Source organism: Marmota marmota, unplaced genomic scaffold (genome assembly GCF_001458135.2).
Source record: "Marmota marmota marmota unplaced genomic scaffold, marMar, whole genome shotgun sequence".
Classification (NCBI taxonomy): domain Eukaryota; kingdom Metazoa; phylum Chordata; class Mammalia; order Rodentia; family Sciuridae; genus Marmota; species Marmota marmota.
The window spans coordinates 15,789,867-15,816,248 of record NW_026000222.1 but is presented as its reverse complement, the minus strand read 5'-3'; the positions used below and the strand labels follow the sequence as shown (position 1 = coordinate 15,816,248).

The following is a 26,382-nucleotide window of genomic DNA, read 5'->3' as shown; positions in this document are numbered from 1 at the left end:
GGGGGGGGGGGGGGGGCGATGCGGAGCTGCTCTGTGTTAGGGAGAAGAAAACCATTGTGGGATTTGGGCGGAAGATTAAGGGCTCCTCTTGTGTCTTAAGTCAAATTGTTCCAACTGCAATGAGGGAAAAGGGTAGATACAGGGGAGACCAATTAAGGGATTATTGAGAAAATCCAGACTAGACACTAGGGATGAAAGTGATTGAGGCAGAAGTGGTGAGATGCATTCTCATCTTAGATATATTTTTATTGTGAAATTTCTATTTCCTATATTTTTTTCTCACTGTTCTTTAGAGGGATAAAAGCTCCCCCCCCCCAAGTAATAGAGTTTGTTTTTCTATAGTCTGAAAACAAGGGGCTTTATTTTGGTCCTGCCTGAGGTTATAACTCCCTTATTCCATCTCTGCAGAGCTTGCTCAGTATGGGGCTGGGCTCAGATACGATAGCACTGTTGGAGGTTATACACTGAGCAAGCCCTGGCAGGGATAGGAGAAGGGATCCTAAGGGGGACTCAAGGGCAGTATCTTTCCTGTTTCTGTTCATCAGGGATCTCAGCTTGAATGCTCTGAAAGCTTCCTTGTGGAAATTGCTCTCATCTTTGACAGGGAGAAATTACACTGAAATGGAAAACTATAGCAAAGACAGGAAGCACTCTAGGCTTTAGACTGATACGTTATCAGTGACAGTATAAGTCATCCAACCTTAGAGCCTCAGAATTGGGGAGATCCCTAGTGGTCTCCTGCTGCTGAATCTCTGTGTGATACGTAGTCCTCTAGCCTCTGCTTCAGGAGTCTGTAACCCATAGAACATAGAATGTCCATACTGAGAGAGGGACCTTCGAGATTGGGCTGGGATGAGATGAATCTAGGAGTCTGAATTCCCAGAGTCATCCCTTGTTGTCTCTCCAAATAAAGGACAGCCCTTTGTAGTAGGTGTGTTTAAATGTACCTGCATCTCAACACTGGATGTCTGGGTTTATTTGCCTTTCAATCCTAAATAATAATAAACTGTTTTCTTTTTGTTTCAAACCCCAGGAGTTGCCCTGCTCTCAGATGTGTACCCTGAGAAAATTTTGGTTGATCTCCTGGCTCAGTATGACAGTGGCAAAGATAAATACACACCAGAAACCAGAATGAAAGTTGGGGAAGTCCTAATGCGAATTGTCAGGGCATTAGGTGAGTTTTCTTCTTCTATCCTCTGGAACATGGTGGAGAAGTGTGGCTTTGAACCAAAGTCTGTGTCCTAGAAGGTTTGTTGTATTAGTAGGTGAGGGCAGATTGGGGGCTGAGATGAACTAATTCCCTACTATTTATTGAATGTCCATTTTGAGCTAGAAAGTGGTATACTGGGGAGCAAGGTGAAAGAAAATAATTGTTCATTCTGAAGACAGAGATTAAATTAAGATGAACTTCTCCATAAGCCAGTAGGAGACTTTATATATTGACAACTGGTCTATATAACATAGAATTGAGAGAAGTAGTTTTTAACCTGTGTTCTATAGACTTAACCATTGACTGCCACCCTGTGTAAACACTAGTAGCCTTACAGTAAGACAAACCAATCAGACCATTGAGAGCCAGAATGTATGACAGAATCCATTTTACCCAGATAACCACCATGTTGAATTTTGAGAATTATTTTCTGTTTGGGGATTGTATTCTTACCTTTCATGCTCTGTATCAGATTGTGTTATGAAAGATAGCCATTATTAATATTTTGGCTTAAAAACAATGCCACACTGGCCACTTAAATCAAGAGATCACATTGAATTCTTTACTTACCAGCATTGCAAAAAATTCATTAAATTCCACATAGCCACACACTATTTGTATGGACATAGCCCTTAATTTTCCTGATTTCTGGATGCCTGTTTTGGTTAAAGATACAACCTAGAATTCCAGCCAGTTAAATCCTTTCATCAGTGAAATAAGACTTTCATGAGAATGAAATTTGAAAATAAAATTTTATCCCATAAGTATGTACAATTTTTATTTACCAGTTAAAAATTTTAAAGGTATTTTTTCTAGCCTAGCAAGTATGAGGCCCTGGGTTCAATTCCTAGCACCACCACCCCCAAAAAAGTAAAAATATTTTTTTTCTGCTCTTCAAAGAAATGAGAACTTTATAAGTTCATCTTAGTCCTGAATTTGGGCTTGAAACATACCAGACAAGTAAGTATACCATTATAAGAAATTGTTCTTTCATAGTGGTATGAATATTAAGCTTACCATATCACAAGATCCAATGTAACCTCTGATTTCTATTCATATGTGCTGTTGCGTTTGCTAGAATGAAGGACTGTAAACCACATATAGACAACATTAATATAACATGTATTTTCTCTGTAACCTCTGGTAAACCTCTACGTTGGGATGGTAAACACTGAAAATGCACATTTCTCAGTCTGCTCTGAGCAATCCAGGTTATCTCTGGGGATGAAAGTGGAGATGGGAGTGAAGGGGCTGTGCTGAATGGCAAAGAGGCCTTACTCCTCTTTATATACTCTTATAATCAGCTCAATTTCCAAAACAGTCTTTTGGCATTTCAAAGCAAATTTTACCAATTCTGCAAGTTCTCATCTTTCTGTAGCTTACCCTTCCAAGTATCCAGCTTTAAACATAGCCTTAGCTTTAGCTGCTAGTGTCTAATTCACATTATTGGCAGAGCATCCCTAATCTGAAAATCTGAAATCCAAAATCTGAATCTTTTTGAGCACTTGATATGAGCCACAAATAGAAAATTGCATACCATGAAACTTTGTTTAATGCAAAAATTTTTTTAAATATTGTAAAAAATTACCTTAGGGCCATGTGTATAAAAGGTGTATATGAAACATAAATGAATTCTGTGTTTGGATTTGTGGTCCGTCCCCAAAATATCTCATTATGTGTGTTCAAATATTCCAAAATCCAAAACACTTTGATTCCAAGCACTTCAGATAAGGGATAGTCAACCTGTATCAACTTACATAGATGAATTGTAATATTCTTTTTTTCTTTTTTGTTGCGGGACGGATACCAAATATTGAACTCAGAGGTGTTTAACCATGAAGCCCCTCCCTAGCCCTTTTTATATTTTTTTATTTTGAGACAGGGTCTCGCTAAGTTACTTGGGACTAGCCTTGAACTTGTGATCCACCTGCCTCAGCCTCCCAAGTTACTGGAATTACTGGTGTGCGACACCACATCGGCTGACTTATTAAATTCTTTAGGTGAAGTTAAAGCCCATTTTTACAACACAGCCAGTGTTCTTAGTTGGCTGATGTTCTAGAAATCCTTGTGAAGAGTCACTTTGTAAGGCTTTCCTAATAAGAACTCTGGTTGTATCTTCTGGGCTTTGCTCTCCCTCCCTGCTTCCTGGTTTGCAGCCATGGGAGTTTTGGAGAGAACAAGACCCACGGGTAGGAGCTGAGGTGTAATATACTACGGCTTCCTCTTGGCATCTCTGCTAATCTTCTAGCCACACTCGCTTGTCTTGTTACACTAGGTGTTGTTGGAAGAGTGACAGAAGAATTTTTACTTTCTGTTTCTAAAACCTGAGGCTTTATATATGCACAGTAAAACTTATAAAGTATACTAATGCCTTAATCCCAGCGGCTCAGGAGGCTGAGGCAGGAGGATTGAGAGTTCAAAGCTAGCGTCTGCAATTCAGTGAGGCCCTGTCTCTAGATAAAATATTAAAAAGGGCTGGGGATGTGACTGAGGGGTTGTAGTCCCCTGGGTTCAATCCCTGGCACCAAAAATCAAAAATTAATAAATAAAGTATGCCAATTTTAAGAGAGAGCTTTACCAAGTACAGTAGCACACACCTGTAATTCCAACTACTTTGGAGAAAAGATAAAGAAAGTTCAAGGCCAGCCTGGGCAAATTAGCGAGACCCCATCTCAAAATAAAATATAAAAAGGGCTGGGGATATAACTCAGTTGAGGAACATCCCTGAGTTTAATCTCTAGTACCACAAAAAAAAAAAAGTGTAACTTTATGGTTATTTACATATTTACAAGATTAGAAGCTACTAGTAATCCATAAAATTTCTTTTTGTCCTCTTCTATTCTGTACTTGGCCTAGAGGTAAGCACTCTTCTGACTTTTTATTTTTTATTATTTTTTTTTTTAAAGAGAGAGGAGAGAGAGAGAGATGGAGAGAGAGAGAGAGAATTTTTTTTAAATATTTATTTCTTTTAGTTATTGGCGGACACAACATCTTTGTTTGTATGTGGTGCTGAGGATCAAACCCGGGCCGCACGCATGCCAGGCGAGCGCGCTACCGCTTGAGCCACATCCCCAGCCCTCTTCTTTTTATCATCATCTATTTATTTTCATATTCTTGAACTTCATTTTAATGGCACTAAATCTCCATGTTCTCAGTAAACTGAGAATTCCAGATACTTGGATAGACTTGGGTCAAATTTTGGACCAGGAGTACTTTGTGGGCCATGCTGTGTGCTATATTTCCTGTTGCCTCCTATCCTCCTCCCCCTCCCCTCCCCCTATCTCTCCCCTCCCCAAAATCAATCAATCTCTCTCTCCTCTCTCTCTCTCTCTCTCACACACACACACACACACACACACGCACACACACACACAATGTTCATTAAAAGCATATTTATTGCTAAATTATCTTCCAGAAAGATTGTACTAGTTTATATCAATGTTTCAGAAAGTTTGTCTACACTCTTATGAACACCATAAATTCTAGGTATTATGATTTTTATAAATATTTATCAAGCAGATATATAAAGAAATGCTAGCTGAGCACAGTGGCACAGGCCTATAATCCCATTGGCTCAAGAAGCTGAGACAGGAGGATCACAAGGTCAAAGCCAACCTCAGCAAAAGTGAGGCACTAAGCAACTCAGTGAGATTCTGTCTCTAAGTAAAATACAAAATAGGGCTGAGATGTGGCTCAGTGGTTTAGTGCCCCTGAGTTCAATCCCCAGTAGCATCCCCAAACCCCTGCAAAAAAAAAAAGAAAAGAAATGCTATCTTGTTTTTATTCCCATCTATTGAGTGGGCAAGATTAAATATTTTTCATATATTTAAGAGCTAAGCTTTTGTGTGTGGAGGGAATTTGAGCATATGTGTGAATTACATGTTCATGTCCTTTGTCCTTATTTTTTCCACCGGGGTATTGATTTTATAGTTTCAGTTACAAAAGCCTACATATTTAAAGATCTTGAACCATTGGTGTTTATATTGTAAATATTTTCTGCTTCAATTTGTTGTCTTTTACTTTTACTCATATTTTCTGTTTCATTTTCTTTTTGAAACACAGAAGTATTTTATTTTGATGTAGGTAAATCTGTCTTTTCCTGTGTGGTTTCTTTTTCATATAGGCAGGTTTTCCTAAACCATGATTATATAAGTATGAATCTGTATATTTTTCACTCCCCTTTTCAAAGTAGAAAACGTTGTGGTGGGATTTTGGTTTAGTCTTTTTTATTTAAGAAACTATGGTGTGTGTGTGTGTGTGTGTGTGTGTGTTTCTGTAATTCTAGAAATTTAATCTTAACACATTGTTACATTCCAAATGTTTTTCCATCTGTTTCCTCTTACATGGTCCAATGTCGATGTTGACAATAACCTGTGGACTGTTATACGCCATTGCATTTTTTAAAACTTCTTTAAAAATATAATGTACTGTGCCTAAGATATTGAACTGGTAATTACTTGGCAAATGGAATTAAAGCAAAAGGATTAGATATATCTGTGGGGGTTATTTCCTTGCAAGATTGCCTAGAGAATTAATCTGCTTTGTTGTGCCCTACACTCCTTTCTCATATCTGCCTGATGCAATATCTGCTCTCTCTTCTGCGGAGTTTGACAAACACTACCCAGTTCCTTATTCAACTAGACCAGTTGCTCTGAAACTGAAGTTGGGTAGAGAAAATTTGCTCCCCAGGGACATTTGTAAGTGTCTGGAGACATTTTTGATTATTACAACTGGTGTGCATATGGGGGTTGTGATTGGCATTCAGTGGGTAGAAACCCAGGATGCTATTAAATATTCTACAATGCATTATATATATATATATATATATATTTTTTTTTTTAATATATATATATTTTTTTTAGTTTTCGGCTGACACAACATCTTTGTTTGTATGTGGTGCTGAGGATCGAACCCGGGCCGCACGCATGCCAGGCGAGCGCGCTACTGCTTGAGCCACATCCCCAGCCCTCCAATGCATAATATAATGCTCCACAACAACAAATGATCCTGCCCAAAATGTCAATAGGATACCTTGATCTAGAGCCCTTGTGGGCCATTCTATTTCTGCTTTATAATATCACTCTGATGTGTTAGTTAAATTTAGGGCAGCCCCACAGTTATGCTGGTTGTTCACAGCTATATAAACTCTATGAGGTGTCATTGTATGAATGGCATGCCCTGATTTGTACTTAACCTATGCCATCCTGTGGCCCTGACTAAATTCTAGCCTATATCACATCCTAAGTTGCCTTTCAGAATGGCAGAATTATTTATTCATTCAGAAAACAATTATTCATTCATTTCTGTAATACATTTACAAATCCTTTTGCATGTAGGAGCTTCTTCACATGGCTAATTTCATCTATTTCCTACCAATTTTATTACCACATTTTGTGTGTGGCAGGGAGGGGAGTGCTGGTGATAAAATCCATGGCTTCACACATGTTAGCCAAGCACTATACCATTGACAAACACTACCCAGTTCTTTATTCAACTAGACCAGTTTTTCTGAAACCGAAGTTGAGTAGAGAAAATTTAAGCTCAAGCTCTTATTAACATAATTTAATGGATAGCCTTGTGTTATCTACTTACTAGAAACTGTGCTGCCCTTGAAGTGATTACATATTCTCCTTACTCTTTTTGTGTCTTTCTTTTACCTTTAATGGACCATAATATGAACTATATTATGTTTTTATTATCCCATATATTTAGGGCCTATTTCATGTCCCTTGCAAAGATTTATTTCTCATTCTGAGGGATAAGAGAAAGACAATAAATGAAGTTGTGCTTTTTTTTTCTTTTTCTTTCTTTCTTAACTGTCTTTTTGTGTGTGTATGCTGGGATTGAACCCAGGGTCTCGCACTTGCTAAACACATTTTATCACTGAGCTATACCCCCAGACCCTGAAGTTGCTTTTTATTTGTATGTGATTCTCATTTCCTTCCCAGCTTGGGTCAGAAGTCCTTGATGGAAAATTTTTTTCCATCTCTGCCCATAGTAACACCCAAACACTCTGAATTTTAATTTTAGTTTCCTGTTTTTGTCAAGTTCTAAATCATATAAATTCCTGGGTTATTTGGTTGTTCTTTTAAATGCTCAAGATTCTTTATCTTGAATAGACTTATTTTTTGTTTTCTTAATCTTGGGGATGAGGGCATCAATGTACTTAAAAACATTTAGTAGTGGCTACTAGATGGCAGGTTTGGTACAGGAGTTGGAAAGAGGAACATGAAAAATCCACAGAGTCTTCCTGCTGGGAGTTAGCATTTTAGTCAGAAGTCAGCTCATGCGCAAATGGTCTTGGTAAGATGACCTGCCACGGAGAGGCTGTGTAGGGTATTGTAGGGAACAGAGAGGAATGGTATTTTCTGTCTGTTTCCTCTGCAGTTCCTACAGTTGAATGTAGCAGTGTGCACAGAGCCACATCAATTCCTCATCATTATCACACCACAGCAGGTCAGTTTTTGAAAAATAGCTTTTGTATAAATTTCCAGAGATTTTCACCTCACAGCATAGGATCAAATTAAGGTGAAAAGGTAGGTTGTAGGTATGAATAATTGGATACCAGTCTGGGAGTTTAGCATTCATCCATGTTGGTAGCTTAGCATTAGAATTCACATATCCTAAAAGGAAAAATTTTCAACACAATTCATAGGATTAAATGAAATTTTCCTTGCCAAGTCAGCCTAGGTTAGCATTAGTGTAGTTCAATCCAGCAAACACTTATATTAATATAACTTAGAAATACTAATATAGCCAGAGTTAAAGGGTGAAGCCCAGACTCTTTTTTCCTCTTTCTTTCTTTTCTTCCTAATGTCAATTTTTTGAAAGTCATAACTTTAATATCTATTAACAAAACTTTTTCCTCCCCTAATTATTTAATGATATATAGTCATTTTGGACAATTTGGAAAATACTTAAAGGTATAAAAGAGACAATTATTACTTATAATTTTGCCATTTTGCTGGCATGATGATACATGCCTGTAATCCCAGAGACTCAGAAGGCTGAGGCAGGAGGTTCGTGAATTCAAAGCCAGCCTCAGCAACTTAGCAAGGCCCTAAAGAATTTAACAAGACCCTGTCTCAAAATAAAATATAAAAAGGGCTGGAGATGTGGCTCAGTGGTTAAGCACCCCTGGGTTCAATCCCTAGTACCCCCCTGCCCGCCAAAAAAAAAAAAATTGCCATTTGAAAGTAGCCAATTTTTGTTTAGATATTTTTTGGTGTGTAGAGTGAAGCCAGAACCTTGTGCATACATGTGCCCTAACCCTAAGCTCTACCCTTAGCCTTTTGTTTAGCTTTCCGTGCTTGCTTCTGGATTTTTAAATTTAATGTTATTTATATAAGTATTATTCTCTTGAGACAGGGTCTTGCCAAACTCTCAAACTCCTGGGCTCAAATCTTAGCCTCTTGAGTAGCTGAGACTATAGGCAGGCACCACTATGTCCAGCTTATAAGTATTTTTCTATATGAATTAAATGCTTCCCCAAAATATATTTATTGGTTGTATTTATTCAAGAACCTGAATTTACCATAATTGTATTTAGTGATCTTCTGGGTAGATACAATTATTTAATTCAGTTGTTTCCAGTTTCTTACATAGTGAGAAGAGATTAGTCTTTCTCTGTGTGTGATTATTCTCTCATATAACTAACTCCCTTTGGTGAATCTCTTCCTTAGGATTTTGTTCCTATGAGAGAGATTATTAGGTCAAAGTTTTAAGGCTTTTGATATTCATTGTCCTCCAGAAATGTGCATCTTGTCAGCAGTGAATGAGACTGTTAATGTCTCACAGAGAAAAATTATTCCATGGCTTCAGACAAACTTTTACTCCTGACCAGTCATCTCCAAATATTTCTGTATCTTTGTTCCCAGCATAATCAGAACTTGACAGCAAACATGGGGGAGCCAGGCGCCATGGCACGTGCCTGAAATCCCAGCAGCTCTGGAGGCTGAAGCAGGAGGATTGCAAATTCAAAGATAGCCTCAGCAATGGCGAGGCACTTAGCAACTCAGTGAGAACCTGTCTCTAATAAAATACAAAATGGGGCTGGGGATGTGGCTCAGTGGTCAAGTGCCCCTGAGTTTAATCCCTGGTAAAGAAAGAAAGAAAGGAAGAAAGAAAGAGAGCGAGAGCGAGAGAGAGAAAGAGAGAGAGAGAGAGAGAGAGAGAGAAAGAAAGAAAAAGGGTGGGTAAACGGAGAGAGAAAGGGACCAAGGGATGGACTAATGGATGCATGACTCAGTGAGAACATGTTGCTGCTCTAAAAGAGTAACTGAGGTTTGTTAGTGTCATCATGAAATGCAAAGAACAGCATTTCTTAATTATTTTTAGAGGCATAACGTAGTCTTATAATTAGCAAGCTCAGACAAGTTCCCATTTACGCTAGGTCAGAGGCTTCTAAAAATGAGAGCAAAAATAGAAAGTGATAGTGATGTTGCTCCATCTGGAGAGTTTGCCTACCAAAAAAAAAAAATCAAGAATTAATATTTTGAGGGGCTGGGGTTGTGGCTTAGTGGTTAGTCCTTGCCTAGCATGTGTGAAGCACTGGATTCAGTCCCCAACACTACATAAAAATAAATAAAAGTATTGTGTCCATCTAGCTCGAGGATAAAGCCCATAATCTTATATTAATTAAAAATATTGGGGCTGGGGTTGTTGCTCAGTGGTGAGCGCTTGTCTCTCATGTGTGAGGCCCTGGGTTCAATTCTCAGCACCACATAAAAATAAATAAATAAAATAAAGGTATAAAAAATGCTTTTAAAAATATTTTTTACAAAAAGAATTAATATTTTGAATGAGGACTAAGGAGAGATTTAAATCTCATATCTCTATTGTAGTATGCCATGGCAGAGATAATTAATGCAGGAATCCTGAGGCAAAGCAGCTTACCCTCCTAGGTTAGAAAGTGTCTTGTCTTAAGTTACTCTATATTCCCAGAAAAGAGTGGCTCTGATGCTATAGGATGTATTTCTAACTCTTAAAACTTGTAAAATATTCTGCCAACTCTTCCATATCAACTGCTTAATTTTTTGTTAGCAATTGCTTTGCTCCCTCAGAGTTTATTCAAGCAATGAGCAATCCAGGATCCAGGTCTTGAACAACCCATCCAGCTCCAGGATAAAGCCCATAATCTTATTTTAGAAAACCTATCATCTGTCCAGAGAGGAGGAAATTCAGCCACAGATCCTACTCTGACAACCACTTTCTTCCAGTCAATTTTTGACTGGAATTGACTGGAAAACAAAGGAAAATTGAACACAGCCTTGTATCCACATCTGCTAATTCAACCAACCTTAGATTGAAAATGTTTTTTTAAATGTGTCTGTAGTAAACATACAGACTTTTTTTTTTTTTTTTTTGGTCATTATCCCTTAAGGGGGAAAAAAAGAAGACTATTTATATAGATATTAGGTATTATAAGCAATGTAGAGATGATTCAAAGTATATGAGAGGATATGTGTAGGTTATATGCAAATACTACTTCACATCATAAGGTATTTGAGCTTCCTGGATTTGGGTATAGGAGGCGGTTCCTAGAACCAGTTCTTCACAAATACCAAGGCACTCCTCTGAGAAGTGTCTGTTCAGGTCCTTGGCCCATTTGTTGATTGGGTTATTTGTTATCTTATTGTTCAATTTTTTGAGTTCTTTGTATACTCTGGATATTAGGGCTCTATCTGAAGTGTGAGGAGTAAATATTTGTTCCCATGATGTAGGCTCCCTATTTACCTCTCTTATTATTTCTCTTGCTGAGAAAAAACTTTTTAGTTTAAGTAAGTCCCATTTGTTGATTCTTGTTATTAACTCTTGTGCTATGGGTGTCCTATTAAGGAATTTGGAGCCTGACCCCACAGTATGTAGATCGGAGCCAACTTTTTCTTCTATCAGATGCAGAGTCTCTGATTTGATATCAAGCTCCTTGATCCATTTTGAGTTAACTTTGGTTCATGGCGAGAGGAAGGGATTCAGTTTCATTTTGTTGCATATGGATTTCCAGTTTTCCCAGCACCATTTGTTGAAGATGCTATCCTTCCTCCATTGCATGCTTTTAGCTCCGTTATCAAATATAAGATAGTTGTAGCTTTGTGGATTAGTCTCTGTGTCCTCTATTCTGTACCATTGGTCCACCCGCCTGTTTTGGTACCAGTACCATGCTGTTTTTGTTACTATTGCTCTGTAATATAGTTTGAAATCTGGTATCGCTATACCGCCTGATTCACACTTCCTGCTTAGAGTTGCTTTTGCTATTCTGGGTCTTTTATTTTTCCATATGAATTTCATGATTGCTTTATCTATTTCTACAAGAAATGTCGTTGGGATTTTGATTGGCATTGCATTAAACCTATAGAGAACTTTTGGTAATATCGCCATTTTGATGATGTTAGTTCTGCCTATCCATGAACAGGGTATATTTTTGCATCTTCTAAGATCTTCTTCTATTTCTCTCTTTATACAATGAAAACTACAGAACCCTAAAGAGAGAAATGTTAAAAATGTGTGTTTTACTCATGATGAAACATTGTAATTAATAAAATTTGAGATGAAAAAAAAAAAAAACAAATACCAAGGCACAATTGTAATTGGATTTGTCAGGCAGACTGTGATGAGTGTCAGTTGGCTTGGCCTGTAGCTACATAATATTTTATGGTACAGATGTACCACAGTTTACATCAGGTATTCACCCATTCTTCTATGGGTGAATTCTGTTTCCTTTACTATGAAAGGCAGCATAGCAATATAAATTCTTATCAATATGTGCTAATAGAATAGATGTGTATGTTTTGAATATAAGAACATGCTAAAGTATTTGTACCTTTATTGCTGTTGAACTGATGTTTGCCAAAGTGAAATTACTGAATTAAACACTGTTTGTATTTTAAATTGTTTAGATTTGAACAGATTACTTCCCGAAATGGCAGGGCTTTTAAAACTAATATCTGTTGTCAAATAGAGAAAAATGTCTTTTAAAAATTGTGTTTTTTCAGAATGAATGGACTAAGTCCCCTTTTTGTGTTTGTTTTTTAAATTGCAATGGGGAGAAATTTCATTTTTAAAAGTACATTTTTCTAGGGCTGGGATTGTGGCTCAAATGGTTGAGTGCTCGCCTAGCACACCTCACGTGAGGCACTGGGTTCGATCCTCAGCAGTGCATAAAAATAAAATGAAGATATTGTGTCCACTTAAAACTAAAAAATAAATATTTTTTTAAAGTACATTTTTCTAAATAACTTAAGTCTAGTCAAAGAATGATGAAGTACATCACTTTTAGAAGTATCTTACTCAGGCTGAGGTTTTTATTCAGTAGTAAAGCACTTGCCTAGCATCTCCTAGTCCCTGGGTTAGATCTCTAGCACAGCAAAAAGGAGGAGGAGGAAGAGGAGAGTCTTACTCAATAAAATTTGTTTAAAACTTCAATATTAGGGGCTGGGGTTGTGACTCAGTGGTAGAGCACTTGCCTGGCATAGAACCACATATAAATAAATGAATGAATGAATGAATGAATGAAATAATAAACCACATATAAATAAATAAATAAAATAATAATAAAATATGACAATATTATAATGAAATACCTTAAAGGCATTCTAATTAGGTAGTTTCCAGAAATATTTTAACTTTTAATTTCCTGATTAAAATTTTTAATTTAACAGGTTTTGGGGTGGGAATTGAATCTAGAGGCCACTGAGCCACATCCCCAGCCTTTTTTTTTTTTTTTTTTTTGAGACTGGGTTTGAACTTGTGTTCCCCTGCCTCAACCTCCTGAGCCACTAGTATTACAGGCATGTGCCACCGGGCCCAGCTACAAACTTTTTTCTTTCATAATACATGTTTTCTTCTGTGTACTACACAAGCCCAGAACTTGATGGCTTAAGACAAAATTTGTTGAGAATTCTGTAATATGGGTAAGGCTTGGCAGGGAGAGCTCCTCTTTATCTCACATAGTGTTGTCTGGGCTCAGCTGTGGTTCTTTTGTGTGTGAGGTGTAGGCCTGGATCACTCAGGAAGTTGCATTCACCTGGGATCTTAACAGGGCATCTCATTGCTCCTCCACAAGCTTTTCTGTCCCTGTGTGTGGACATGCATCATCAGTAGTCTAGAACAGACTTCTTTTCAGCATGGTGAATGATTTCCTGGAGAACACAAGTAGTAGCTGCCAGGACTCTTAAGAGCTAAACCTGGAACTAGCTTGGTATGACTTTTGCCACATTCTGTTGTCAAACCAATTCACAAAACCAACCCAGGTTCCAGGGAAGGAGAAGGAGCCTCATATTTCTGGATGAGAGGAACAGCATTGTGTTTGGGGATGGCAGCTGTAAATATAGGCAGCTATAAATGCATACTGACTTTTACACCACCAAAAGTAGTAATGCATGTGGGCTGGGGTGTGGTGGAGCTTAATGGCATGCAGAGCATGCATGAGGCTCTGGGTTCAATTCCCAACACCAAAACAAACAAAAAATTAGTGCATGATTATTGCCATAAATCTAACAATACAGAGGTATATGAAGAAAAATCTAGTCTTTCCCAAATATTAATCACATTTACTCTTCTCACCTAGATCTCACCCCTTAAGGTAGACCATGATATTAGTATAGTGTATGGTTTTTTTTTTTTTTAACATCACTCTCTGTACTCATATAGAAATATATTCAAACATGTATGGGCTTTGTATATGGGCTTACCCCCATATACAAAACAAGAATCTTAAGGTACTATTACTCTACTCCTTGCTTTCTTTGAAATCAACTTTACTGAGGTATAATTTACATATAAAAATACTCCTATTGTAAGTATACATTTTAATAAGGTTTGATATAAACCCATATACCTATCATCATAATCAAATAGAGAACATTTTCATCAACTCAAAATTTCTTTCCTGCCTGGATAAACTCCTATTCCACACATTCCACTCCAAGCAACCACTGACTATATAGATGAAATTTTTCTTTTCTAGAGTTTCTTGTGAATGGAATCATGCATTATATCCTTATTTTAGGCTATTTTGTGTTGCTAAAACAAAATACCTGAAACTGAGTAATTTGTAATGAAAAGCTTATTTAGCTTATAGTTCTGGAGATCTAAGAGCACATCACTGGTATTTGCTTCTGGTGAGGACTTCGTAATAGAAGGTGTACAAGAGTGTGTGCAAGAAAGAAGTGATGTGACGAGAAGAAACAGAACAGAGAGGGCCAGCCTCTCTCCTTTATTTTAAAACTCCTCTTGGGAACTATTCCACTTCTGCAAGAACTACATAAGTCCCATGGAAGGGTGGTGCCCCATGTCCTATTTATCTTCCATTAGGCCCCACCTCCTAGAGACTCACCTCAATACCATCACATTGGGACCAAGCTTCTGGCGCATGTATCTTTGAGGGACGCACTCAAACCATATTCAAACCATAGCAGTGACCTTTTGTGTCTGACTTTTTTGCTCAGCATAATGTTTTTCAGATTCATCCCTGTTGTTATGATTATCTATAGTTTACTATTTAATATGCTAAGTAATATTGCTTTGTATAAATATACCACAATTTGTTCATACATTTATCTGTTGATGGAAATTCATGTTGTTTTAATTTTTAGTTATTATTAGTGTAGTTGCCATGAACATTCTGGTTAAGTCTTTGTGTGGAAGTATATGTATTTTTTTCTCTTGGGTCAATACCTAATAGTGACATCACTGAGTTCCACAGTAGGTATATAAGAAACTGCCAAACTGTTTTTCAAAGTAGCTGTACCATTTTATATAATGACCAGGTTTGTATGAGAATTCTAGTTGCTCCATATCCTATCCAACATTTGATATCAAAATGGGTCAATAGTGGCATTTCATTGTGGTTTTAATTTGTATTTCCCTGATGACTAATTATGCTGAGAATCTTTTTTTTTTTTTAATATTTATTTTTTAGTTTTCTGCGGACACAACATCTTTGTTTGTATGTGGTGCTGAGGATCGAACCCTGCCTGCATGCATGCCAGGCGAGCATGCTACCGCTTGAGCCACATCCCCAGCCCATGCTGAGAATCTTTAATATGCTTATTTTCTATCCATGTATATCTTTCATGAAGTGAGGGGTTTTTTTGTTTTGTTTTGTTTTGGTGCTGCAGATTGAACCCAGAAGCACTTTACCACTAAGCTAGTGGTACATCCTTTTTATTTATTTAATTTTGTTTGGCCACAAACTTGTGATCTTTCTGTCCCAGGCTTCCAAGTCACTGGGATTATAGGTGTGAACCACTAGGGTACATGGCTCCCATTTTTTAATTGGACTCTTTCTCTTATTATTAACAAGTTAAAGGGGTTCTTTATAGGTAGTGGAACCTCTCTGGTTCTCTTGTCTCCATTCAATTATAGTCCTATTTCTCTGATCTCCCTCAGAGTAAAACCTAGAAAAAATTGTCTGTATATGCTTGCTCTAATTTCCACCCTTTGCATTCCTTCCTCAAGCTGGCAATTGGTCTTTCATCCCCAGGATTCTTTTATCAGCCTAAATATTGACAAAGCCAATGACCAATTTTTTTAATATTTTATTTTTTAGTTTTAGGTGGATACAATATCTTTATTTTATATTTATGTGGTTCTGAGGATTGAACTCAGTGCCCCACACATGCCAGGCGAGCGCTCTACCACTGAGCCACAACCCCAGCCCAACCAATGACCAATTTTTTATCCTCATATTACCCAACCTCACAGTAGCATTTGATTTGTTTGATCACTTCCCCTTTTTTGAAATAACTTTCACTCCAGACCTCCCTGATAATAGTCTTGCCTCATTCTCCTCCTTCCTACTTCATGGCTGTTCTTCCTCAATTTCTTTGCTAGGTCCTCCCCTACTACCAGTTTTTCAAGGTTCGAGTCTATCATGCACACAGTGCTACTCAAGATGGTATTATTGTTGTTATTATTATTTGGGGGACGGTACTAGGGATTAGACCCCTGGGTATTGCACCACTGAGCCCTTTTTATTTTTTGAGACAAGGTCTCACCAAGTTGCCCACACTGGTCTTGAACTTGGAATCCTTCTTGCTTCAACCCCCTGAGTAGCTAGGATTATAGAGATGTGTTGCTATACCTAGCAATACATTAATTTTTATGAAATCCAATTTGTACATTTTTAATAGAAAGTTTATGCTTTTTGTATCCTAAGAATTTTTCATTTATTCTAAGGTTGTGATTATTTCCTCCTCTTTTCTCTTACAACTTTAATAATTTTAGCTTCTATATTCCAATCTATGATTCACTTCAATTTAATTTTTGTTTTATTAGAATTGAAGTTCATTTTTTTCCATGTGGATATCCAGTAGTTCTGCCACCATTTGTTGCAACAATTACCATTTCTTATTGAATCGATTACATGTATGTGGGTCTATTTCTGTATCGATTCTGTTCCATTTATTTGTTCATCTATATTTATACCACTGTCAAACTATTTGATCACTGTATCTTTATGGGGAAGTGTTTGAACCATGTGTAAGTTTTCCAACTTCACCCTTTTTCTTTTTTGAGGGGGAGGGGGTACCAGGGATTGAACTCAGAAGCACTTGACCACCGAGTCACATCCCCAGTCCGATTTTGTATTTTATTTAGAGACATGAGACAGGGTCTCATGTTGTTAGTTCTGGTAAAAGTCTTCATCTGGGTCTTCTCAGTGTGTCCTCACATAGTAGAAAAGGGGCAAGAGATCTCTGTGGGTTTCCTTTTACAGACACCAATCCAATTCATGAGGGCTCTTACTCATTACCTGATTACCTCCAAGGCCCCACCTCCTAATACTATCACATTGGGATTTAGGAAAACATAAACAGTCAGTTCATAACTTAGCTTTGCTTTGCTTGCTTGTTTGCTATTTTTTAAGATCAGGCACAGTGGTGCACACCTGTAATCCCAGCAACTTGGGAGGCTGAGGCAGGAGGATCACAAAGTCAAAGTCAGCCTCAGCAATGTAGCAAGGCCCTAGGTAACTTAGGGAGACCCTAAAGGGCTGGGGATGTGGCTCAGTGATTAAGTGCCCCTGGATTCAGTCCCTAGTAGCAAAAAAATAAAATAAAAACTATAAATTATCCTATAAGAACTGCTTTAGCTGCATTCTATACATTTTTATATGTATGTTCATTTCATAATATTTTCTAATTTTATTTGATTATTTTTTACCAGGAGTTATTCATAAATGTGGTGTTTGTTGTTTAAACTTCAAATATCTGTGGATTTTCCAGATAACTTTCTGTTATTGCTTTCTAAATCCTTGTGGTCAGAGAACATATTCTCTACTATTTCACTTATTTTAAATATATTGAGACTTGTTTATGGTTTAGGAAGTGGTATGATTGAATGTTATGTGTATATGTGGAGGTTTGTTCTATAAATGTCAACTAAGTGAAGTTGGTTGATAATGTTATTAAAATTTTCATTACTCTTACTGGTTTTCTGTCTAATTTTCAGGGGTAAGGCTGAAGACATATCTTATTTCTCCTCTCAATTCTGCCAATTTTTGCTTCATATATTTTGAAAAGTTGTGTGAGGTATATATACACACTGGGGATTGTTATATATTCTTTATGTCCTGACTCCTCTATCGTGTTCTGAAGTCTGATATTTATAATTTTATATAGCCATTCCAGCTTTTTTACACTTAGTGTTTTCATGGTATATCTTTTTTTCATCTTTATCCCTTTCTCTGCCCTTATATTTGAAGTTGGTCTTTGGTTAATTTAGTTTAGATCAAAACGATACCTTTCTTTTATTTATTTATTTTTATATGGTAATAAGGATCAAACTCAGTGCTAGGCAAGTGTTCTACCACTGAGCTGCAACCCCAGTCCCCCGAAGTTGGTGTTTGTAGCTACTATATTGTTGGATCTTACTTTTTTAAAAAATCCAATCCAATAATCTTTGTTCTTTTTTAAAAACATATTTTTTAGATGTAGATGGACACAATACTTTTATTTATTTTTATATGGTGCTGAGGATCGAACCCAGTGCCTCACATGTGCTAGGCAAGTGCTCTACCACTGAGCCACACAACCCCAGCCCTAGCTTTGTTTTTTAAACTTAGTCTTTTAAACAGTTTAGACTATTTATGTTTCATATAATTTTTGTACAGTTGAGTTTTAGTATATCTTCATGCTATTTGTTTTCTGTTTCTTGTTTCCCTTTCTTTTCCTTCCTTCTTTTGGATTGACCAAATATTTTATGTATGTGTACATATGTATGTATGTATGTATGTATGTATATATGAATGTATTTTGGTGCTGGAGATTGAACCCGTGGCCTCATGCATGCTAAATACATGCTTTATGAGTGACCTACTCCCTGGTCTGTTTACTGTTCTTAGTCTCCACCCTTAGTATATTAGCTCTACCTTTTTGTTTAATTTTTTTAGTCCTCATTCTGGGACTGTAATTACATGTTAGAATTTTTTTATTATTGTCCTACAGGTCCCTCAGACTCTGATTATTTTTTCCAGTCTACTTTTTTAAACAACTGAGCCATATCTCCCAGCCACTCTACCCCCTTTCAGTCTTCTCTATCTTCTTTTTCAGATTGGACAATTAATCTGTCTTCAGGTTTGTAGACTTCTCTCTGTTGTTTTCATTCTGCTATTTATCTCAATTAATTGATTTTTTAATTTCAGATATTATATTTTTCATTATACAATTTCCATTTGGTTCTTTTCATATTTTTTTTTGTTTGTTTCTTTGTTGAAATTTCTGAACTTTTCCTTGATTAGAAGTATATGTTTTTCTATCAGGTGCAGTGGTGCATGCCTAATCCCAGCAACTCAGGAGACTGAAGCAGGAGAATCTCAAATTCATGGCTGGCCTCTGCAACCTAACAAGACCCTCAGCACCTTAACAAGAACCTATCTCAAAATAAAAAGAACTAGGGATGTAGCTTAGTGGTAAAGCACCCTTGGGTTTAATCCTCTGTGCCAAAGAAAGGAAAAGAAAAAACAGAAGTGGTAGTATGTTTTTTCTTTTATGTCATTGAGCATAGTTACAATAGTTACTTTAAATTTCTTATCTGATAACTAAAATATCTGTATCATTTCAGTGTTGACCTCTGTTGATTTCCTTTTTCTTTGAAAATGAGTTATAGATTTATATAATGAGTAATTTTGGATTATTGTCTGAACATTAGGAGTATTATATTCCTGAGGTGAGGGATTCTGTTTTATCCCCCTCTGAACAATGTTAAATTTTTGTTTTAGCAGATAAGGGATTTAGACTCAAATGGCAAACTTTGTGTTGCCTACGGTAGGCAGCAGTTCAAATCTTAGTTCATCTCTTAGTTCATATCTAACCTTAGCTGCAAATTGCCTTGATTCTACTCTGTATATGTTAAATTTTAGCACATTTACAAGATCCAAGATAATAGGAGAGCTGTATACATTCACATAATCTTTGTACTGGTTGTCTTCTGCTTTGGGAACAGATAAAATTAAAAGAGAAGAAATCATCATTCTAATCCATCATTAAACTCAGACTAGGTTCTATGGCCTGACTTAGCTCAAAGAGCCAAGATAATGAAAAGCCACATGTGTTATGTTAAGGGATTTGGATTTTATGTTTAACTTTCATTGAGAACCACTAAAACTTTTAAGAAGAAAAGAATTCATTGTAATTACATTTTAGCAAAGTCTCTTTGGTTACTCTTTGAGGGATGACTTAGAATGGGACAAGACTGAAGCAGTGAGACCTATTAGAATTTTGTTCGAACAGTCTGTGCAAGAGATGATGGTGGATCTTGAATGAGGGGTTACATGTGAGAAAGGAAGAAAAAAAGATGTCCCTAGATAGGAAAGAAAGCATGAAAACAGAGCAGAAGTGGGATGCACATGGTCTGAATAAAGAACTGAGATGTACCCTGTCTCCCTATAGCAGATTTTGTTGGGTAAGGCTAGGTAGAGAAGATGGGGCCATACCACAGAGGACTTGAAAGCTGGGCAGAAGAGTTTGGACTTGAAATAATGGGCATTTGGGAACCGGTATCCATCCTTAAAGGAAACAACATGATGAAAGATCTGAGGGGTGGTTGGCAGTACATGAAAGATAACTGAAGGACAGCCTTGAGCCAGAGAGGAAGCTGGGAGGCTGCTGTGGTATTTCAAGAATTTAATTAGAGGTATGTGTGTAAGATTGGTGAGAAAAGGTGCATATCATAAGTAAGCCAGAGGAAGAAATGAGACACTGTCATCTTTTTCTTTTTAACATTTAGTTGATATGGAGATATCATCCATCCAGCATCTATTTTTCTCATAGAATTGAAAGTCCAAATGAATAGTATATATGAATCACCTACAAATTCATGAGTGTCATTACAGAGATATAGTTACTACTGTATTAACTCCTATAGTAGGGTGCCAGATACAAAAGTAGAGAGGTCATACCATCTACAGTGGTAACCATTGCTCAGATAAATAAAAATCTGATACATGGACTTAACCTTGGCATGTTTTTACCTTTCTCTATTAGAATTGTGTACTGTGACCCTGGAGTCATAACTCCCTGAGTTTTGATCTTCACTCAAAACAGTGTAGACCCTATCTATACAATGGAGAAAATTATAGTAACTACCTGATAGGGTGGTTATGATTAAATATGATTATATATGTAAGGCATTCAGAACCAGTTGATCTTTCAGGGTCAGAGTGAAGAAATACTAGTTACTATTAGTTTCTTGTTTTTGTTTTTTGTTGTTGTTGTTGTTTTGAGAGAGAGAGAATGTTTTAATATTTATTTTTCAGTTTTCAGTGGACACAACATCTTTATTTTATGTGGTGCTAAGGATCGAACCTAAGCGCCCTGCGCATGCCAGGCAAGCGCGCTGCCACTTGAGCCACATTCCCAGCCCCAGTTTCTTGTTATTTTGAGTGAGTACATCTTATTCCTTTATTCTCCCAAGGCAAAAGCCAACCCCAGTAAGTATCCTATCAATCCACTATTAGATGTTGATCACCCTGTCCTACTTTGGGATAAAAAAAAATCAAAATCAAGTACTTTATTATATGGCAAATGCTCCACTAATCAACTTTATAATTTATAAGCATGTTCTCACAAAATCCTTGAAATGATCCTACAAGTTAATTCTTATTATTTCTAAAATTGCCATTATATAGGAAAGGTAATAGGTTCAAAGAAGTTAATGACTTCTCCAGGGTCATTCTGCTAGCTGGTGCTGGATCAGGGACAAAGATTCAGACTTTCTGATTAGAAAGATCATACCCTTAACTACATTGTAATAAATCCGTAGTTGTTTATTTACTTTAATTTAAAAAATTATTTAATTAGTAGGGACATTGTAAAAGTTGAATTGTGCTTTATAATTAGAAAACCAGATGCCTGATAATGGCATGTACTTTTAAGGGTAGAATGTACATTGTTGACTATAGTAGCAACAAGGGACTAATTTCTGTAACGAAAAGGCTATGGAGTTTTTATGTGTGGAAATTGCAAGTTTCAGCAAACTGTGGCCCAAGGGTCAAATCTACCTTGCTGCCTGTTTTTGTATAGCCTATAAGTTTAAGGATGGTTTTCACATTTTTAGATGGTTGGAGTCAGGGGAAACGAAGAATAATCTTGTGACATGTCATAATTATGTGAAAAGCAAATTTCAGTGTCCATAAGTAAAGTTTTATTGAAACCATCATATTTTCTTGTTTACATATTTCCTATGGCTGCTTTTATACCATATTAGCAAAGCTGAGTAGTAGCAACAGAAATCATATGGCCCAAAGCCAGAGTATTTATTATCGACTCTTAATGGAACAAGCCTGCTGACCCTATTCTTAAGTAACCATTATCCAAGTTTATGTACATGTTTCTTTGGCAGTCCTTCATTCTTTGCTTTTCAACACATTTCTTTAGAAATTCTCTCTAAATCATTCTTATGTTCTTTTTTCTCCCCAAATCATGCTTTGTATCCCACTCTAAAAAGCAGAAATCTTACCTTTTATAATTAGATTTCTTTAAATAGATTAAATACTGCAGTTCTTTGCTAAAAATCACCAGCTTCAAGAGTCACTGGCTCAGTATATACAAGTTGCCAAGATGGTCTTTCTTTAAAGATAACAACATAATTATACTTGAATGTTTCAGCATTTTATTCCTCTGAGTTTTTTATTTTTAGTGTCCTCATAATTTTGTCTTATCATCTCACTCTCCTCTTTCATTTTAGTGTAAATTAAAGCATTCTTTTGGGTTCTGCTTCAGTGTACATATGAAAGAACACAGGATAGTGAAGCACCTGATTTGCTCTTCTCTTTACGTGTGTGTATGTGTGTGTGTGTGTGTGTGTGTGTGTGTGTTGCTGGGGATTGAACCCAGGGCCTTGTGCTTACAAGGCAAGCACTCTACCAATTGAGCTATATCCCCAGCCCTCTCTTTACAATTTTTGAAATAGATTTTTGCATTCATTTTGACTTATGGATTTGGAAGTTAGTAATACAATCAACAATGTAAAAAGAGGATATTTCCTCTAGAAAGAAAATGTAACTTGATTTTTCTCCTGCTGGACTTGATGTTGTAGGAATTGATTTCCCCCTGTAGTTTAGGATGTTCTGTTAATAATTTAAGCATGAGTTATAGTCTGGAGGCCTCAGACTTTCTGAGTTGTATTTGTCAATATTAAGAGACTAACTCACTCTTTGGGCAAGATTTAATGAGTTTGAACATTTATGTAGCAAATTAAATTAGTTAAATCACTTGAATGATTTTTAACACTTTTATTATTACAGAATTGTAAATATTCTTCTTCTCTTAAGATACCTAGGTATTTTTTTCCTTTTTCATCTTTTAAGGTAATTTGCCATAAACCTAAAACTTTTCTTGCTGGACTTTACTTTCATCCTTTAAGAAAAGTTTTTAGATTCTGTTACTTCCTGGAGAATTCTTTTTAGGTCAACTAATCTGTTTTTCTTACCAGAAGAGTTGGTTATTGCAGATTTTCCTTGTATATACCAATTAAATCTGTCTTGGAGTTCCATGAGCTATTGATGGAATGAGTAACTTGGTTAATACATAACTGTGTAAGTCTTGGCATCTCCTGTTTCAAACTTTCAGTTTCTATGTTACTTTAGTTCATAGTTCATTGAGTTGCCAAAAATCCACTGATCCAAAGCATTTCCTGTACATTGTTTTACTCTGTCTGAAAGATATTTACCTATGATTCTTATTTGCACATCACTCTGTTATCTGAAGAGCCGAAAAGAAAACATCCTTTTGCAAGTTGACTTATAAAGTAGGGCCTCTACCTCTCCTTCAGTGCCCCTTGTCCATCTCTTTTTTCTTTTTCTTTCTCCTCTCTCATTTACAACTTCCATGTATAGACCCTTACCCAGGTTTGATCATCACAAGAAAGTAAACAAGTTTCAGAAATTGTCCTAACTTCAAATCTTTCTCATTTTTTGCCAGTTTGTAAAAAGTGGATGGCAGGTTTATAAATGGGGGATGTGTGTGTATGTGTGTTTGTGTATACGCGCACGCATGCGCGTGCTTTGCCACTAAACATGCTTTACTACGAAGCTACATCCCCAGCCCTTTTTATTTTGAGACAGGATCTAAGTTGCTAAGTTGCTGAGGTTGGCCTCAAAACCTGTGATCCTACTGCCTCAGCTTCCTGAATCTCTGGGATCACAGGTGGCAAATATATTACTATTTAGTAAAGGGTAGATGACAACCTTCTATTGTGTTGCCCTTCCTGGGATAATTTGCATTTTTAATAAGGTATTTAATCCAAAGGAATGAAGTTTGAATTATTAAATAGAATCTGAGACAATACATTTTGCTAATAGAAGAAATATTTGGAGACAAGAAGTTTCTCTCTGAGTCTTTAAAACATTGTTAGAAGATTACTTGTATCAATGATAGTCACATTAACAAGGTTGGTTTTTTTAATATCTTGTGCACAGGGGTCTTCCCATGGTTTCATCTAAGCCTGTCAAAGTCATCTATGTACAATTTGCATCTAAATCACTCCTACGGGCTGGGGATGTGGCTCAAGCAGTAGCGCGCTCGCCTGGCATGCGTGCGGCCCGGGTTCGATCCTCAGCACCACATACAAACAAAGATGTTGTGTCCGCCGAAAACTAAAAAATAAATATTAAAAAATTATCTCTCCCTCCCTCTCTCTCTCACACTCTCTCTTTAAAAAAAATAAATAAAAAATAAAATAAAATAAATCACTCCTACGTGAGGGAATATAGCTCATTAATACTCTCACCTAGCAAGTGGCAGGCCCAGGGTTCAATCCCCAATGCAGCAAAAATAAATAAATAAATAAATAAAAATAAATCACTCCTGCTTATGTTGTCTGTGTGATAAGGTAGAATGAAACTAAAACCAGGAAAGGGAAAACAAAGAGCCCTTGAAATCTTTCCTAGCTTACTTCTAGTTCAGAGTCACCTCCTGGTTACATTACCTTATAAAGGATAACAGTTTGAATGAAAAACCAAAAGCAGCAGATCAAGTTAGCCATAGGGAGAAAAGTAGGTCCCAACATGTAGACACCAGTTGGGGAAATCTATCTAGGGACTACCCAGCATTCCTGCCCAGTGACTACTGCATCCTGCCTGCCTGGCAAGCCTCATCAAGACTGAAGATGGCTTTGGCTCCAGCACTCTGCAGTGCCCTAATATATGCATCAGTATGGGAGTTTAGCAGCTTTAATAACACCATTTATCACTCATCTCCTCTTATTAGGAAATCAGAAGTGTTCAGATCTTTCTATACTTTTGAAAATAAGAAAGAAAAGGGGAATTTTTTTGTTCTCTTCAGGCTACAATGAAAAGGATCTCAACCCTTTAACCATGACTATTAAGTGACAATTCTGGTGTTTGCCTGTGGACCAGAGATGCTTATTCCCAATTATGTGTTTATGTTTTTGTTTACGCCATTTTTAAAGACATAAGTCACTGGCTTCACCCCTACCCATGCCTTCTAAAGTTAAACAAAGAAATATGGAAATGGGAAAATGGTAAGGACTATGAAATGTCAGAGATGTGGGGCAATCAGTTATTTGCATTTATGTCCTTTGTTTTAGAATGGAAGTTCCTGCTGTTTTTAATGTAGAGCCCAGTAAAGGTGCTAATGGCAGTAGAAAGAGCCCTCTGCCTAGGAGATAGGAATCTGGTTTTGAGAACTTTACTTTTCAGTGGCTATGTAACCTGGGACCAGTCTTTTTTTTTTTCTTTAATACTTTTTTAGTTGTAGACAGACAAAATACTTTTATTTATTTGTTTTTATGCAATACTGAGGATGGAACCCAGTGCCTCACACATGGAATGCAAATGCTCTACCAGCTGAGCTACAGCCCCAGCCCCCAATCTTTTGTTTTGTTTTGTTTTACTTATTTTTTATTTGTGATACAGAGCTAGCAGTATTTTTGTTTTTAGTTTTGGCTTTTTCCCTACTACCTCAAATTCTTGTGGGGCTCAGACAAAATAATAGGCACATACATTCTCTGCATAAAGAGGCTTTCAAAAGCACACATCATTGGTTTAATTCCACAACATTGTATATCTGGGCTGCAGTGTAGCTACATATTTTATATTAACTAACATTTTCCACCTGTTCATAAATAGCTATGTGGAGAAGGGGGGAACCAAAGTCAGAAAAGAGATGATTTCCCCAGAGCTGCAGGGGAAATTCAAGGCTGAAAAGTAATTGTTGTTAGTAGATCAGAATTTACCTATGAATTTTTTTAATGATGAATTTCATTAAAAATTAATTGCATTTGAATTATTTAATTCTCTAAATGGCTTTTGGAAAGGAAATCCTGCCTGTCAGGATCTGTCATGTCAATCTAATTTCCTTCTGACCTTGACAGAAATTGTAATCTCTGTTGACTCCAGCCCACACATGGCAATAAGTTGCCTTCATGAAACATTACAAGGAACTAGCAGTTCTCCTGCCATATATCTTTGAGTAATCAAGGAGAGTTCTAAGCCCTGAAATGTAGGAAAAATGAGTAATTATAGTAAGAACAAAAAGGACATGAAGAGATTTAGAATAATTTTTTATCTGCTGTTTCCTCATGGACTGAATCAGTAAGAATATTTCTACGAGGATAGGTGGCTCTCCAAGATGTCATCCTTAGGGTTCTATCCTTTAGTTCCCAAATAAATGGGAATCCCAATGTGAGAAAAGAAGTTCATCTGGGTCCTGCCC

General features: G+C 36.8%; 1 protein-coding gene across 1 annotated transcript in view; it reads left to right on the top strand.

Annotated features, from left to right (window-relative positions):
- Nucleotides 1–26,382, top strand: part of Tango6 (transport and golgi organization 6 homolog) — a 168,574-nt gene that overhangs the window by 91,781 nt on the left and 50,411 nt on the right. The window contains exon 15 of the mRNA XM_048792418.1: nucleotides 1,034–1,174. Within this exon, the coding sequence (XP_048648375.1) occupies nucleotides 1,034–1,174 (141 nt within the window). The remainder of the gene's footprint in view (nucleotides 1–1,033; nucleotides 1,175–26,382) is intronic.